Below are 14,177 nucleotides of genomic sequence, written 5' to 3'. Positions count from 1 at the left end.
TCAAATTAGTATGAAACTATAAAGCATGTGACCTGAAGGCACTGGAAATTAATCATTTTTGAAATTAATTTTGGGTGCATTTTAGAGTCCATAAAAGCCAGTCTCAGGATTTGATTCTGATCACACTTGCAATGGTGTAAATCAGGAGTAACTGCATTGAAATCAATGGAGAGACACCTAACCCTGTGTAAATGAGGTCAGAATCAGGTCCTCAATATACATACAATAAACTAATACAGGAAAAGCATCCAAGAATGGTAAATACAGTTTTTATTCAGGCAATGAAACATGGAAAAAATATATTAGTAATCATTATTATAATCTCATTTGTGTGAGTATAACTCTTACAAATATTTACCTGACATATAAAAGGGAAATTATTGTACATATAAAATTTATGCAGATGGCAGTTACATACACTATACAAAGCAATCCTGATAGTAGTCAATGCAAAGAGTTCTTCTTCCTGCCTCTGGGAGGGAAGAGACTGCACGAGAGATGCAGTGGAAACAGATTTGCAGTCAGGATGGTCATTAATTGGCACTTTACTGCAGACAAGAGATCTACTGCAAATGTACACTTGTAGACGGCAACATTAATAATTTTACAGGCAGGCAACTTTGAAAGTTAAAAGGGGTGGTGCAATTCTACAGGAAAAAAGAGAGAGATCATGCTTTGAACTTGGTTCGTGGCCATTTGCAAGTTTCCAAGTATTAGCGATACATCTTGGCTTGTTCATTAGGGAAGGAGTCTTGTGTTCACAAGATACTTGTAAAAATTACTCAGCAAAGCTTGAGTATTGCCATTATCTCCCTGTACAGAGAACAGCACCAACTTTCAGATCTTCCTGCAAATGCTCCTGAATGGCAAACAACGAAGTGGCATCTTTACAGACCTGAATAGAAAGGTCTACCGATGATGAGCCAGTGTATACCAAAGCTTTGCCTCTGGGTCTGTACACTATAAAGCAGCATACAAGATAAAACAGACTCACTCATTTAAAGTTCCATACATCTTCCATTATATATAACTATAACCATTATATATGTAACTATAACCATATTATAGTTAATAAATCATTCCTTAGGAATCTCATTTGCCCAAATTCTAATGGCATGCTGAGAGGCACAGAAATGGAACAACACTCAGATGATATAGACAGAGAAAGTGCAATCACTGGACTCTGGGGAACAGACACTAATGGGAAAATGCTCTCAAATCGGATTACTCCTGAGGGGGAGAAAGGAGCTCTCTGTAGAACTGTCTTGCATTTCAGCTCTCTTACCTTTGGAGGAGAAGGAGGTTTGTTAAAGATTGACTTTGCAATTTGCAAGCTATAGTTCTGTATAGATGCTGAGACTCATGACTGTATTTTATGGAGCTGTGTTCTCTGGAGTTTATCAAAACCTCTCTGCAAGGACGCATCATCTCAGAGCAACCAAAAAAACCCCTCAAAGAGAGACAGCTACCTCAAAACATGCTAAGATTTGAAGAATCAGTCTCCCGGTGCCCTAACGCGCTGGATCTCCAGATTTTAGCCCTTAATAAGCAAACCTTTAATGCTTTTGGTTTAGTCCCTTATGGCCCCAGTGAGATAGCAAATGCAACTACGTTTGCTCAGAAATCTAATTTCGCTTCTCTTAACACAGGTGGGAGTGAACATGAGTGGCATAATATGGGGCAGTGTATCTGAGGGCAGAGATTACATCAAACAACTATTCATAACAAAGAAAGAATGGACTTAATGGACATATTTTACACTTTTTTAATGTGGATTTTTTTCGGGATGAGGAGAACCTGTGATGTGACTCACACATAAAAGGGGTTTTTATTAAACATGCTTTATTAAGAAATCTCTTCTCAGTTCTGTGGCAAACTCGTGTTTATTCAGAGGCTTTTCTCATCGGGTAGTACAATAATGTTTTACAAAAACTCAGATTTGGTTCTGGAGCTGCCAGGCAGGTTTTCAGTGCCATTTGGTTACTACCTAAACTCTGCTACAACATGGACACTGTTGGCAGAGAGCAAGTCAGCCCAGGATCCTGGCTACTCTTTTACAATTTATGAATGGCTTTATTTAAACTCAACATTTTGAGCACATTGGGTGAAATTCACACCTGTGCAGAGGACTAGTGCCAAGACTAGGTACCACTCAAGTCTTATCAAAATCACGTGCAACATGAGTGGTGCATGGACCTTGTGCTGGAATTTTGCCCATATTTACTAGGAGAGAGTTAAATGGATCCTGATTAAATCAGAAACAACCTGAAATTTGCTCCCAACTCAAAACTAACCCAAAACAACAAATAACTTCGTCTGAGATCTGAAAAAAACTTGATAACTCTCCTCCCTCACACATCTTTTTTTCCTCTACTTTCTACCCATCCCTGCTGGGGCTGGAAGTGGAGATGACAAGCTCCTCCCACAGAACGGTTGCTTTCAACAAGGTTTCTAGCCCAAATCTGCAGACCCCAGAGGTTCAGAGCTGTATCTCAGTGTTTGGCTTCTTTCCTTTGGGGGCTCACCTTTGATTCATCTATTTGCCATTGTCCACTTGCAGTAACATCTAGCTAACGCCTGTCAAGAAAGAGTCATTATTATTCAAGAATCACAACACGATTTAGGTACGTTCTGCAAACAAGTGAGCGAAAGAGAATGGTCCCACTTCAGTCTGGCCATACTCAAACTATGGTATAACCCAGGGGCAAGCAATTATTTTTTGTCAAGGTCCAAAATTTCTTGGTTAAGGTACAGTGAAGGTCTAGACTTCAGAGAAAATAAGTTAAAAAATAACAATAATGACGATAATAAATAAATTAAAATATTCTGGCATTCGTTCTAAAGCATCTGGCCATCCGGATTTGGCTACCTCTGGTGTAACCGGATCACTGAGGTTGACAGGAAGAGCAGCCTCGTGGCCGCATGCTCTCCTTTGTGTGTGGTTGGCTCACTGACTGCCTGGAGGGGGGTGGCCCGTCTCCCTCTGTAGATTCTGATACAAGCTTTCCTACCAACATGCTTGAGGGCTGTGTAACTACTGCACCCGGGGGAACAGCACAGGAATGGGGGGTTCCTTTCCTGCCATCACAATAGTCACAAAAATGCTGGGGGTCCATATCCCACCAAGGGAACGACCCCGGGCTAATTTTGGAGGGACCTTCTCCAGTGCACAGCAGGATACTACTTTCAAAGGAGGCATGCTAAACTAGTCCCATTAGCTAGTCATGCGCTAGGGGCAGGGTGGCACCATCTTGGTCTTGTTCAATGTATAATCATCATCTCCCTACAGAATACATTTCATAAAGTATATTTCTAGAACTATATCTCCAACAGAAACAGATGTGTGCTCTGCATGGTCCATGTCAGGAACCAGAAAATAGAAGAGTTTGATTTTGGTATGAAACGATAGCAGCCAAAAGACTTGCTAAACTTTTACATCAGCCACTAGCTAGGGCTCAGTTCCAAAACAGCAAATCCTTCCCTGGTTTGATACTTCACCACTATCCACTCAGGACTTTAAAATAGGATCCACTACCACCCCAGCTGTTGCCTAGCACAGCCCATGTTTTGTTCTGGAGTTACATTCTCTGTCTGAAAGGCAGGACTGCTTTGCACAAAACCTCAGACAAATGGTTCCAAAGCATAATTCCATGACCAAGAGAAATTAGCATGGACAGAACAGTTCATACAGCTTGTGAGCATCACTGCTGTCAGGCTAGGGGTACTGCACCCTCGTGAATTCCATATGGATGAGACCAGCTGCAACTCTGCAGGGTGGGAAAGCATTGCCAATGCGCAAACTGGCAAAAGTCATTGCTAACTTTGGCTCATGCAACTGTATGGTACAAAGTATGGTACAAAACCAAGCTACATACATTTAAATATACATCACCCTGCAGAACTTCTGGGTCTCTACTGCAGTATGAAAGGTGCTTCAGCAATTCTGCATGAATCTGGCTTGGTCCAAATAAAGGGAAAATGCATACTACAGTTCCACTGAGTGGTTTGCTTTCATAGCTAGTATGATTCAGTTTCCTGCTCATTTGGACCTGCGAGTTTATTTAATGGCTGTTTGCAACTGACTTTGCTTGTACTAGTTTCTGGTCCTTTTAGTATTCGTAAAACTGCAAAGGCATTTCTGAGAGCAAGACACAGTCCAGAGCATTTTGCATCATTTTAAATGGCATTCTGTATGGACTTGGAGAAAAGGATTTTAGGACATTCACCATATGCATAAATTAGGGCCTGCTCCCTTCTTTCTGCAGTCCCCAAAGGGAGAGGTCACTCCTCTAATCTCACAGCAGCATTATGAACCAATACCAAAGAGCTCTGCTTTGCATATTTTGAATTACTATTAAAATACTACTAATCAATGCCAGGAAATGATGGTGCTAGAGGGCAGCACTGGGGAAGTGGTACCATCCCAACAGGATATGTACAAAGTGGGTTACCAAATATGCAAGCACATCTGTCTGGATGGAAGATCCAGCTGTGCAGCTGTGAGGAAGGACCCACCAAGGCTGATGAGAGAGAACAGAGAGCCCTAGTGCAAGGACAATAAAGTGCACTGACCAAGGATACCTCTGCACTGCAATCTGAGGTGTGACTGCAGCTCAGGCTGACACACCTGTGCTAGCCTGGTTAAAGGCAGCAATGTAGATGCGCAGTACAAACATGTCAGGGACCCTGGGTACCTACGTGCATTGCTGAAGCCCATGCTGCTGCATCTATATTGCTATTTTTACCCATGCTAGCACAGGTCTGGCTACCTGAGCTGCAATCACACCTCAGAGTGCAGTGTAGACATATCCAGAGAGACACTTGGGCTTCCCTCCCTAGCTGTTGGCAGGACACGGGATCAGGACTTGCTAGGACATGTTACATGAATATACACTTGGATTAGCATATCAGAAATGAATCAAAGCACTTTCAGGCAAACCAGTTCAGGTGTAGGATTAACCAGTTAATCAAAACCACATGCGCGTGTGCGTGTGTGTGTTTGTGATTTCCTGTCAGATACCCCTGATTTTAACATCATTACCTCCCTATCCCAGACACTTCTGCCGAGACCCCACAGTGCCTTCCTTTCTCAAGTTGCCAGTATTGCACTGTCAGCTCTTGGCACCTGGGTGTGGGCTCGGCATCATAGCTGGGACCTCCCCGTTGTTTTTAGGAGAAAAATGCCAGCTGGTTAGCTGCTCGACAGAAGGTACCCAATAAAAATCCCAGCTCTCATATGGGTACAACTGAAACCAGCTCCCTAGCTGCCAGAAAGGGACCCCAGAAAATGTCCACAGGCCTGACTGAGGTGCTCTCTGTAGGGGTGGGCATGTGGCTGCTGATGACACCACAGGAAATGCACATGTCCTGCCGGATTAGGGAAAAGCTGAGCTGAGCCCTAAAAACCTGGGGTTGCAAACCCTCTGAAACAAGCAGACTAGAACCCTTTGGGACACCAGCTTTGACTCTGGGGTGATGGGATCCTGCAGTCAAGTGGGGCAGGCAGCTGTGCATATGTGCTTTCTCTGCTCAGGGGAGATTATTCCTGGAGAATAAGGCAAGGTGCGCAACGTTACAAAATAAGCAGCCAAGTGCAGAGTGTTGGACGAAGGGCAGTGAGGCTCAGTCAGTCTTTCCCATCTTTGCAATCAACTCGTCACAGATCTTGGTCAACTCTTCAATTTCTTGGTTCTGAAAGACAAATGGTCACATGGAGATGAAGAGCTGAAGTTCCCCGATGGCCACAGGTAACCAGTGAGTGATCAATTCCAGACCCCTTCCCCACCGGTAATACAAATAAATCATCATCATTATCATCATAAAAGGGAAGGCATGGCCCCTTGGGGGAGGGGGGCAGAGCCAATTTGCTTCTGCTGCTGACCCTCTGCAGGGACTGGGGCTCTATCACATGGCATGTGGGGGCCAATGAGATTGCTCTGTAGTTCAGGGCATTCGCTTCTGCAAACAGCTTTATGGCTACTAATCCCTTTGTAATGCCATCCATTGCATTTCAAAGCAGCTATCCTTGTAGTATGCAGGCACTCTGGCATGTGCCAGCTGAGTGAATGGCAGAGAAGGATGTCGAAAAAGAGACTTACTATCCACGCTGGTCTCCAGGAGATCTCCCTAGAATGATGCCAGAGATCTGCATTCCAAGATAGTCCTGCAGGATCTGCTGTCTAGGCAGATCCTGGGGGATCCTAATGACAACTTATCACTCTCCAGCTCCATATAACTGCCCAGGTCCCTGTCTAGGAGCACAGTCCTGATACAGCTCAAGTCGAGGATCAGCTGGGACACACATTCCATGTGCGTGTGAGTTTAATAGCGCATGGAGACACCCCAGTATCATTTATCGTCTGGATTTCATGTCCCCAAGTGGACGGTGCAGCTTGAAATGCAGCTGTTCCCAATAGCCACAGCAATATTTCAGTGTGATGTTAAGTGGAGAACAGGCAGAGATTTAAAGAACAGAATTTATATTCCTCCCCTCCTCACCCTGCCTGGCTTTGAGCTAGCTTTTCTGAGACCCTCTCTCTCACGCTGGCTGTGACCTGAGGAATGATCCCAAGATCAGTAGGAGACACTTTAATAGCAACTGTTTCCACTGAAATCAATAGCTAAACAAACACCACTTCAGGATCCAGATGGGGGCAGTGGCCAAAGGGCCTTTACCTTCTGTTGGAGGGCTCTCTCCAGCGATTCCACCTTCATCTGCTCTTTGCGCAGCCCAGCATGGAGAGCTGCACTCTCAGCTTTTGCTTTTGTGCGCACCTGAGCAATTTCTTCATTGGCTCTACGTTGGGGTTTAGAGAGAGAGAGACACACACACAGGGTGAGCAAGAATATTTATCGCATTGGCCACAGCCCAACAGAGTAACATTACACAGTGCCACAGGGTACAGTTATCTAAATGCCTAGCAGAGCAAAGGATAAAGTCACCTGTTAAAGCAACCAGTAACAACTGCACTTGCTGTGCTGGCTCCAGTTCTCCTCCATGTTTATGAGCAATAGATTCTGAGGCTGTGTCTACATGGGGATGTTGCAATAGTTTAAACTTAAATTGGCTTTTAAACTGGTTTATTTAAGATGGGCAAACCCCTATGTAGACACACTGCTTTCGGTTTCAGAGCAGCTTTTCTTGAGATAGCTTAAGTCAACTGCAACAAGTTTAAGATGAACAAAAATAAGCTCCTTATACCAAAATCAGACTGTGGACCCAGGGGTTTGACTGGTTTAACTACTTCTGTTTAAATTCACACCTTCATGAGCTAATTCAGTTCAAACTAAATGGAAGGATAAACAAAAATGAATCTGTGACTAGTATTTTTGTTTCAAAAGGGCTAACTTTACAAAATTAAGGAAATTAGAGAAGTGGATTGATCTGAAGAACTTGTGGATCTAAAGGTGGAGGAGGCCTGGAATTACTTCAAGTCAAAGTTGCAGAAACTATCAGAAGTCTGCATCCCAAGAAAGGGGAAAAAAATCATAGGCAGGAGTTGTAAACCAAGTTGGATGAGCAAGGTTCTCAGAGAGGTGATTAAGAAAAAGCAGAAAGCCTACAAGGAGTGGAAGATGGGAGTGATCAGCAAGGAAAGCTACTTTATTGTAGGGTGACCAGATGACAACTCCAAAATATGGGACCGCCGCAGAGGGAGCGCCTTTTCAGTTGTTACACTCACCGTGTCCGGGTCTTCGGCAGCACTCCGGTGGCCGGTCTTCAGTCGCTGACGGTCTTCAGCGGCATTTCCGTGGTGGGTAATAAATCTTGCTGGCAAAGAAAGAAGTACTTGCTGCCGAAATGCCACCAAAGACTGTCAGTGAGTGAAGGACCTGCCACTGAAATGCCACCGAAGATACGGACACGCCAGGTGAGCGTACTAATTGAAAAGGCGCTCCCTCTGCTTGTCACCACTGCCTGAGCAAAAAAAAAAAAAAAAGGCCACCCTGCACGAAACAAAATATCAGGACAAAAGGCGTCCTGACCAGAGTTCGGTTGGGACGCAAGACAAACTGCTCAAATTGGGACCGTCTCAATTATATCGGGACATCTGGTCATCCTACCTTATTGAGGTCAGAACATGCAGGGATAAAGTCAGAAAGGCCAAAAGCCATGTAGAGTTGAACCTTGCAAAAGGAATTAAAACCAATAGTAAAATGTTCTATAGCCATATAAATAAGAAGAAAAAAGAAAGAAAAAAGAAGTGGAACCGCTAAACACTGAGGATGGAGTGGAGGTTCAGGATAATCTAGGCATGGCCCAATGTCTAAACAAATACTTTGCCTCAGACTTTAATAAGGCTAAGAAGAGCTTAGAGATAATGGTAGGATGGCAAATGGGAATGAGGATATGGAGGTAGATATTACCACATCCAAGGTATAAGCCAAACTCGAACAGCTTAATGGGACTAAAATCGAGGGGCCCAGATAATCTTCATCCAAGAATATTAAAGGAACTGGCACATGAAATTGCAAGCCGATTAGCAAGATTTTTTAATGAATCTGTAAACTCAGTGGTTGTACCGTACGACTGGAGAATTGCTAACATAGTTCCTATTTTTAAGAAAGGAAAAATGTGATCTGGGTAACTACAGGCCTGTTAGTTTGATGTTTGTAGTATGCAAGGTCTTGGAAAAATTTTTGAAGGAGAAAGTAGTTAAGGACATTGAGGTCAATGGTAATTGGGACAAAATACAACATGGTTTTACAAAAGGTAGATCATGCCAAACCAACCTGATCTCCTTCTTTAAGACGGTAACAGATTTTTTAGACAAAGGAAACGCAGTGGATCTTATCTCGATTTTGGATATAATGACAGGATATTCAAAGAGCTTGGCTTGTTCAGCCTAACCAAAAGAAGGCTGAGGGGAGATCTGATTGCTCTCTATAAATATATCAGAGGGATAATTCCTCTCCCTCCTTGGTATTTATTTAAGCTCAGTACCAATGTGGACGCAAGAACAAATGGATATAAACTGACCATCGGGAAGTTTAGACTTGAAATTAGATGAAGGTTTTTAACCATCAGAGGAGTGAAGTTCTGGAACTGCATTCCAAGGGGAGCAGTGGGGGCAAAAGACATATCTGGCTTCAAGACTAAGCTTGATAAGTTTATGGAGGGATGGTATAATGTGATAGCCTAATTTTAGCAATTAATTGATCTTTGACTATTAGCGGTAAATATGCGCAATGACCCGTGATGGGATGTTAGATGGGGTGGGATCTGAGTTACTACAGAGAATTCTTTCCTGGGTGCTGGCTGGTGAGTCTTGCCCACATGCTCAGGGTTTAGCTGATCACCATATTTGGGGTCAGGAAGGACTTTTCCTCCAGGGCAGATTGGCAGAGGTCCTGGGGGTTTTTCACCTTTCTCTGCAGCATGGGGCACGGGTCGCTTGCTGGAGGATTCTCTGCAACTTGAGGTCTTCAAACCACAATTTGAGGACTTCAATAACTCAGACATAGGTTAGGGGTTTGTTATTGAAGTAGATAGGTGAGATTCTGTGGCCTGCATTGTGCAGGAGGTCAGACTAGATGATCATAATGGTCCCTTTTGACCTTAAAGTCTATGACTCTATGAGTCTATAAACAATGAGCAGGACCCTTCTCAACGTTACAGATTCTTTCAAAGACTCTGGTATGAATCTAATATTTTATTTATAAACCTGGTTGAAAGACTGAAATCAAAGTTCATTCTTGTTTCTCCCGAAGTTCCAGACTCAGCCTGCATTCTGCAGAGCCCACATGTGGGATTCTTACTTGTCTAGTTTTTCTTCTGCATGGATTTTCAGGGCTTGATACCGCTGCTCTTCCTGTTTGACCCGGGCTAAGTAATCCTGAGCACACTTTTTCAAAGCTTCTTCATTCTGGAAGATAAAAATTGCAAAACAATGGTGACTACTTAGAAATGGAGTTGAGCATGTCACACTGTGCTGATACGAACTACAAAACTGACACCCAGATGGAAATTGAGGTTCACAATTTGAAGTATTTTTTATTCTTCTGACAGATTGCTCATTTATGCTACGGCCTTTTTCCGCCACTCTGATAATGTTTTTATAATACCTTGCCTTTGCTCCAGCCCTTTGCTTGGATCCCTCTGTTACTTCTGGGGTCTTATGGTTCACAGAGTACAGGGAGAATGTGACTGTAAAATCTATTAAGAGGAACAGGCTCCCTGCTGCGATCAGCTCCAGCAGCTCTTATCACTGGCTTCCTGTGACATTTACAGCCCAGAAAGGTACCCTGCTTATTCATCCCAATGTTGACAGATAAACGCAAGCACCAGAAACATCCTTCAACTGAGGGCAAGGAGTAGAGCTGGGCAATTTTTTGACTTGTTTTTGGTGAAAAATGGAGATTTGGTGACATTAAAACAATTTGCAAATTTGTGTCAATTTTGCCAAATTGTTTCAAATGAAAAAAAATCTGAAAAAACCTAAACATTTAACTTCAATGTTTTAAAAATAAACCATCCTGATGTTTTTATTTGAAATGACTTTTAGCTTAGAAATGTCCTTTAATTTTATTGTAAAAAATGCTCCATAGCAAAACAAAACATTCTGATCACCCTGAAATGAATTTTTTTTACTTTCTGATTTGCTGAAAATGTCAAAAAAATTCATTTTCAGTTTGACCTGAAACAATTGCGTCTCCCTTCCCTCTCCCCCACCGTCCCAAAATCTTGGCCTTGCCAGTGTATTGAGAAATCTGTTATTTGCCCAACTCTACCGAGGAGCATTGATTCAAAGTAGCGTTGGGGACATAGGACAACCAAAACAGTATTGGACAAGAAACAGTAATAGCCTGTGTGCTTCTATAACCCCTTAACCAGAAACCATTGGACAGAACATCACACAGGCAGCACAGGAGGTACAACAAGGAAGAGGAAAGCAAGTCACTCAAGAGAGTAAAGGACCTTCTTAAACCCTTCCAGAATGCCCTTCAGGTTCTCGTATCTCCGAAACAGATCCGACAGGGACCTTTCTACGGAGTTCAGGTCTGCCAGGGCCTGTTCCTTTTCCATTGTGAGCTGCTGCAGACTCTTCTGGGAGGCCATGTTTGTCCTCTGTTCATCTTCTGTGAATTAGAAGTAAATATTTACATCAAAACTGTCCTTTTCTGAAATGGAGACTGCTGCGCCGCGCCCCAGGGTTATCACTCCAAATTGCCCCGTGACAGCCCTGGCTTGGATTCCAAGCAGGAGGGACTCCCAGGAGCAAGCAGGATGAAAGTATAGCTGCTGTCACTGCAGTGGTCCTCACTGGCCAACTTCAGATGTTGCTGATGGCTCTTCCAGGGGAGCTTCTGTCAGCCCACTTTGGCTGGACGATACATCGTCACGGTGGAAAGGGGGTAGCGGGATGGGGTGGGGTGTCTAATAGAGAGGAACGTCAGGGCTATGGGAACACATGGAACTTCCCACTTAGAAAACCTAACGGTCATTTGTCAGAATGGAGAGAAGCTGGTCAGGGCAGATGGTGCAGTGGGAGTAAGGGATTCTGCTGCTCCTTATGGAGGCCAGTCCTGGTTGTAACAGCAGATGGGCACTGAACTAGGGGAAACAGATGAAACTGGGTCCATTTTTCTCTGTGTTGTTATTGTGATCAGCATCCCACAAGCCATCCCGAGGCCACCAACTTCCTAACGCTAGTGACGGCTGCCACCTAGAGAGACCTTACCTATCATCTGGGCAATGGTCTTTTCATATTCAGCCACGATTTTCCTAGAACGAAAGGGGACAGGGGACATTTACACATAGTCTGGGGTTTCGTTTGTATTTGTGAAGCTCTGTTGCTGGCAAACTGCAGCTAGTATGTTGTTGCCATGCACACTTCTTATGGCTTTGGAAAACAAAAATGATACCAGCCAGTTCCAGAGGCAGCCTGTGTGCACAGTCTGAAGCTATATATAGTCCCTGAAACATCTAGACTATAGGATTTTACTCTTAGCACAAAGAACATGATAGACTTGTTACAGTCTGAGCATGATGAGCTCAGGGCTTGTAATATGTTCCATCCTGAGCATGGCTATCCATGTTATTTTATTACCACCAGAGCGAACCAAACCACAAGAATCACAAAAGAAGAGATGCACGAGCAGCTTTTCAGTACCAAGCAATTCAGCACCCCAAAATCAACAGCTTTGCTTCATATACCAGTGGCTGCATGGAATGTCCCCCAAGAGTCAGGCACGATTTGATCTGTAGCTCTGTGTGGAAATGCTAAAGGATAATGTTGGAGAGGTGAACACCTCAGAGCTCAGATTTTTACCTCATTTCCAAGACTTCTTGTCGGCTCTCTTCATATTTTTTCTTCCATTCATTTGCTTCGATCTCCTTAGTGATTATCTACATGATAAAGGAAACAAAATGCAAACTCTAACTCTCCACCTCCAGGCATACAAGGGCTGTTTTCCGGAGGTGGAGCCCTACAACTGAAGCTCAGCTTCAGACTATGACTTGAGAAAGACATAGAGTATAATCAGAGACATTAAATCCAACCACTAGCAATGCAAAACCTGAACGCTTTGATATTAGCTGAAGACAGCTCTTTAGGGGGGAGGGAGAGGTCAGTGGTTTGAGCATTGACCTGCTAAACCCAGGGCTGTGAGTTCAATCCTTGAAGGGGCCATTTAGGCATCTAGGGCAAAATCTGGGGATTGGGCCTGCTTTGAGCAGGGGGTTTGATTAGATGATCTCCTGATGTCCCTTCCAACCCTGATATTCCAAGATTACTAGCAATGGGCAAAGATTTAATCTAGATTCCAGTGCTGGCTCAAAATGTTTGGAGCGTCTAATTGCAAGCATTTCTGCTGAAAATTATATGCTTATGCCATTTGAAAAATAAACATTAAGTGGCAAACTTGATGCATAAGGAGATGATTGCCCCAAAGCCTGCCACTGCACATCAACAGGTGCTCACCTGGGGTTTTATAGAAAGGGACCTGTACAAATCTTAGATACATTCATGGCTATAAAACTCTCCCCTTTTGGAGTCTTGCTTTTACCACAAGACGATGGAAGTGTGAGAGTGGGGGGATCTGCTGCTGTCTTCTTTGCAGGCACCTTCTGCAGGCCAGGAGAATTGCTGGCCAAGCAGTAGGAGGGTACCCAAGAGGAACCAAAAGATTCTCCAGCACTCGATGATTTAAAATCCAGACTAGAGGCCTTTCTGGAAGGTGTGCTTCAGCCAGACACAAGATTTTGGCTCAATACAGAGTAATGGGGTGAAATTGTAATGGCCTGTGCAATAGAGGTCAGCCTAGATCTACTGTTCCCTTCTAGCCTTAAACTTCATCGCCTGCCCCACCTTTTCCGCTGAGAGTGTCACCCCGCAGCATCTCTGCCTCTCTGGAGGCTAGTTCCCACATCCTGGATACACCTAAGATGTGCGGCAGCAGAGGTTATATTATTAGTGTGTGGTAGACCCTAGAGGCCCCAGGCAGAGATGGATTCCTGCTCTGGGTGAACACATTTTGCTGCCCTAAGCAGGCACCAGCCCCGACAGTGCTGAGTCACCATTACCTCTTCTCTTATTAAAGTGAGCACGGCTGTTTTGTCAGATTCACTGAGGCAAATGCTTTCCAGAGGACTTTCACTTCCACTCGCTCCGGTCGTCATGGCCCCAGGGGCTTTGTCCTTTGATACAGGCCACAATCACCCTGCGGTGACAAGAATTACTGCTCAATGACACATTCAATCTGCAGTTTTTCTGCCCAACTGCCTGTCTTTGGGGTATGTCTCCACATTCTAAAGTCCTTCCTTCACCCATCCTGTATATGTACACTGAACATTCAGAGGCCCGTCTCCATTGTGGGAAGGAAACAGTGGAGTGTCTGGTCTGGATACAAACCCTATCACTCCAGTCATGCCCAGTCCCCTTCAGGTCCCATTGTCTACTGAGCCAATTCCACCCTCTCTTGAGGCTGGATGAGTGATTCCCTCCAAAGTCACTTGAAAATGCAACTGTCAGATTGGCATATGGGCATACGCTTCCATTGCAGAGTGAGGGGGTTTGACGCATGCTCTAGAAGGAGCAGGAGCTCATAGGATGTGTGCACAGTGAAGGGAAAAAGGCCTCAAGGAAGTCTCTTGCTAATGCACCTGACGGGCAAGGGTGTGAGTCCCTTCCAGGTCAGCCTGGCCTTTGTCTCTAGGCTACCACCCTTTAGAAATC

At 44.2% G+C, this 14,177-nt stretch overlaps 1 protein-coding gene across 1 annotated transcript; it reads right to left on the bottom strand.

The window, feature by feature from the left end:
• Positions 1–253: 253 nt before the first annotated feature.
• On the bottom strand, positions 254–13,639 carry LOC115637294 (transforming acidic coiled-coil-containing protein 1-like). Its single transcript, XM_030538425.1, has 8 exons — positions 13,526–13,639; positions 12,273–12,349; positions 11,682–11,725; positions 10,919–11,079; positions 9,760–9,866; positions 6,676–6,796; positions 2,526–5,691; positions 254–960 (listed from the first exon to the last, which is right to left on the bottom strand). Exons 1-7 carry the CDS (start codon positions 13,619–13,621, stop codon positions 5,623–5,625), a joined length of 675 nt encoding a protein of 224 aa, XP_030394285.1. The 5' UTR covers positions 13,622–13,639; the 3' UTR covers positions 254–960; positions 2,526–5,622.
• Positions 13,640–14,177: the final 538 nt, after the last annotated feature.

This window comes from Gopherus evgoodei, chromosome 19 (assembly GCF_007399415.2).
Source record: "Gopherus evgoodei ecotype Sinaloan lineage chromosome 19, rGopEvg1_v1.p, whole genome shotgun sequence".
In the NCBI taxonomy this organism is placed as follows: Eukaryota; Metazoa; Chordata; order Testudines; family Testudinidae; genus Gopherus; species Gopherus evgoodei.
The sequence above is the reverse complement of the archived record's forward strand: the minus strand, read 5'-3'. Positions and strand labels throughout refer to the sequence as shown.

What these genes read in the sequence shown, in the direction of transcription:
- LOC115637294 (XM_030538425.1), bottom strand. Translation starts at nt 13,621, where the DNA reads ATGACGACCGGAGCGAGTGGAAGTGAAAGTCCTCTGGAAAGCATTTGC. An exon ending in CAAGAAGTCTTGGAAATGAG is followed by an intron (nt 11,726 to 12,272) that starts GTAAAAATCTGA and finishes CTTTCGTTCTAG; the next exon opens with GAAAATCGTGGCTGAATATG. An exon ending in AGAGAGCCCTCCAACAGAAG is followed by an intron (nt 5,692 to 6,675) that starts GTAAAGGCCCTT and finishes TTTGTCTTTCAG; the next exon opens with AACCAAGAAATTGAAGAGTT.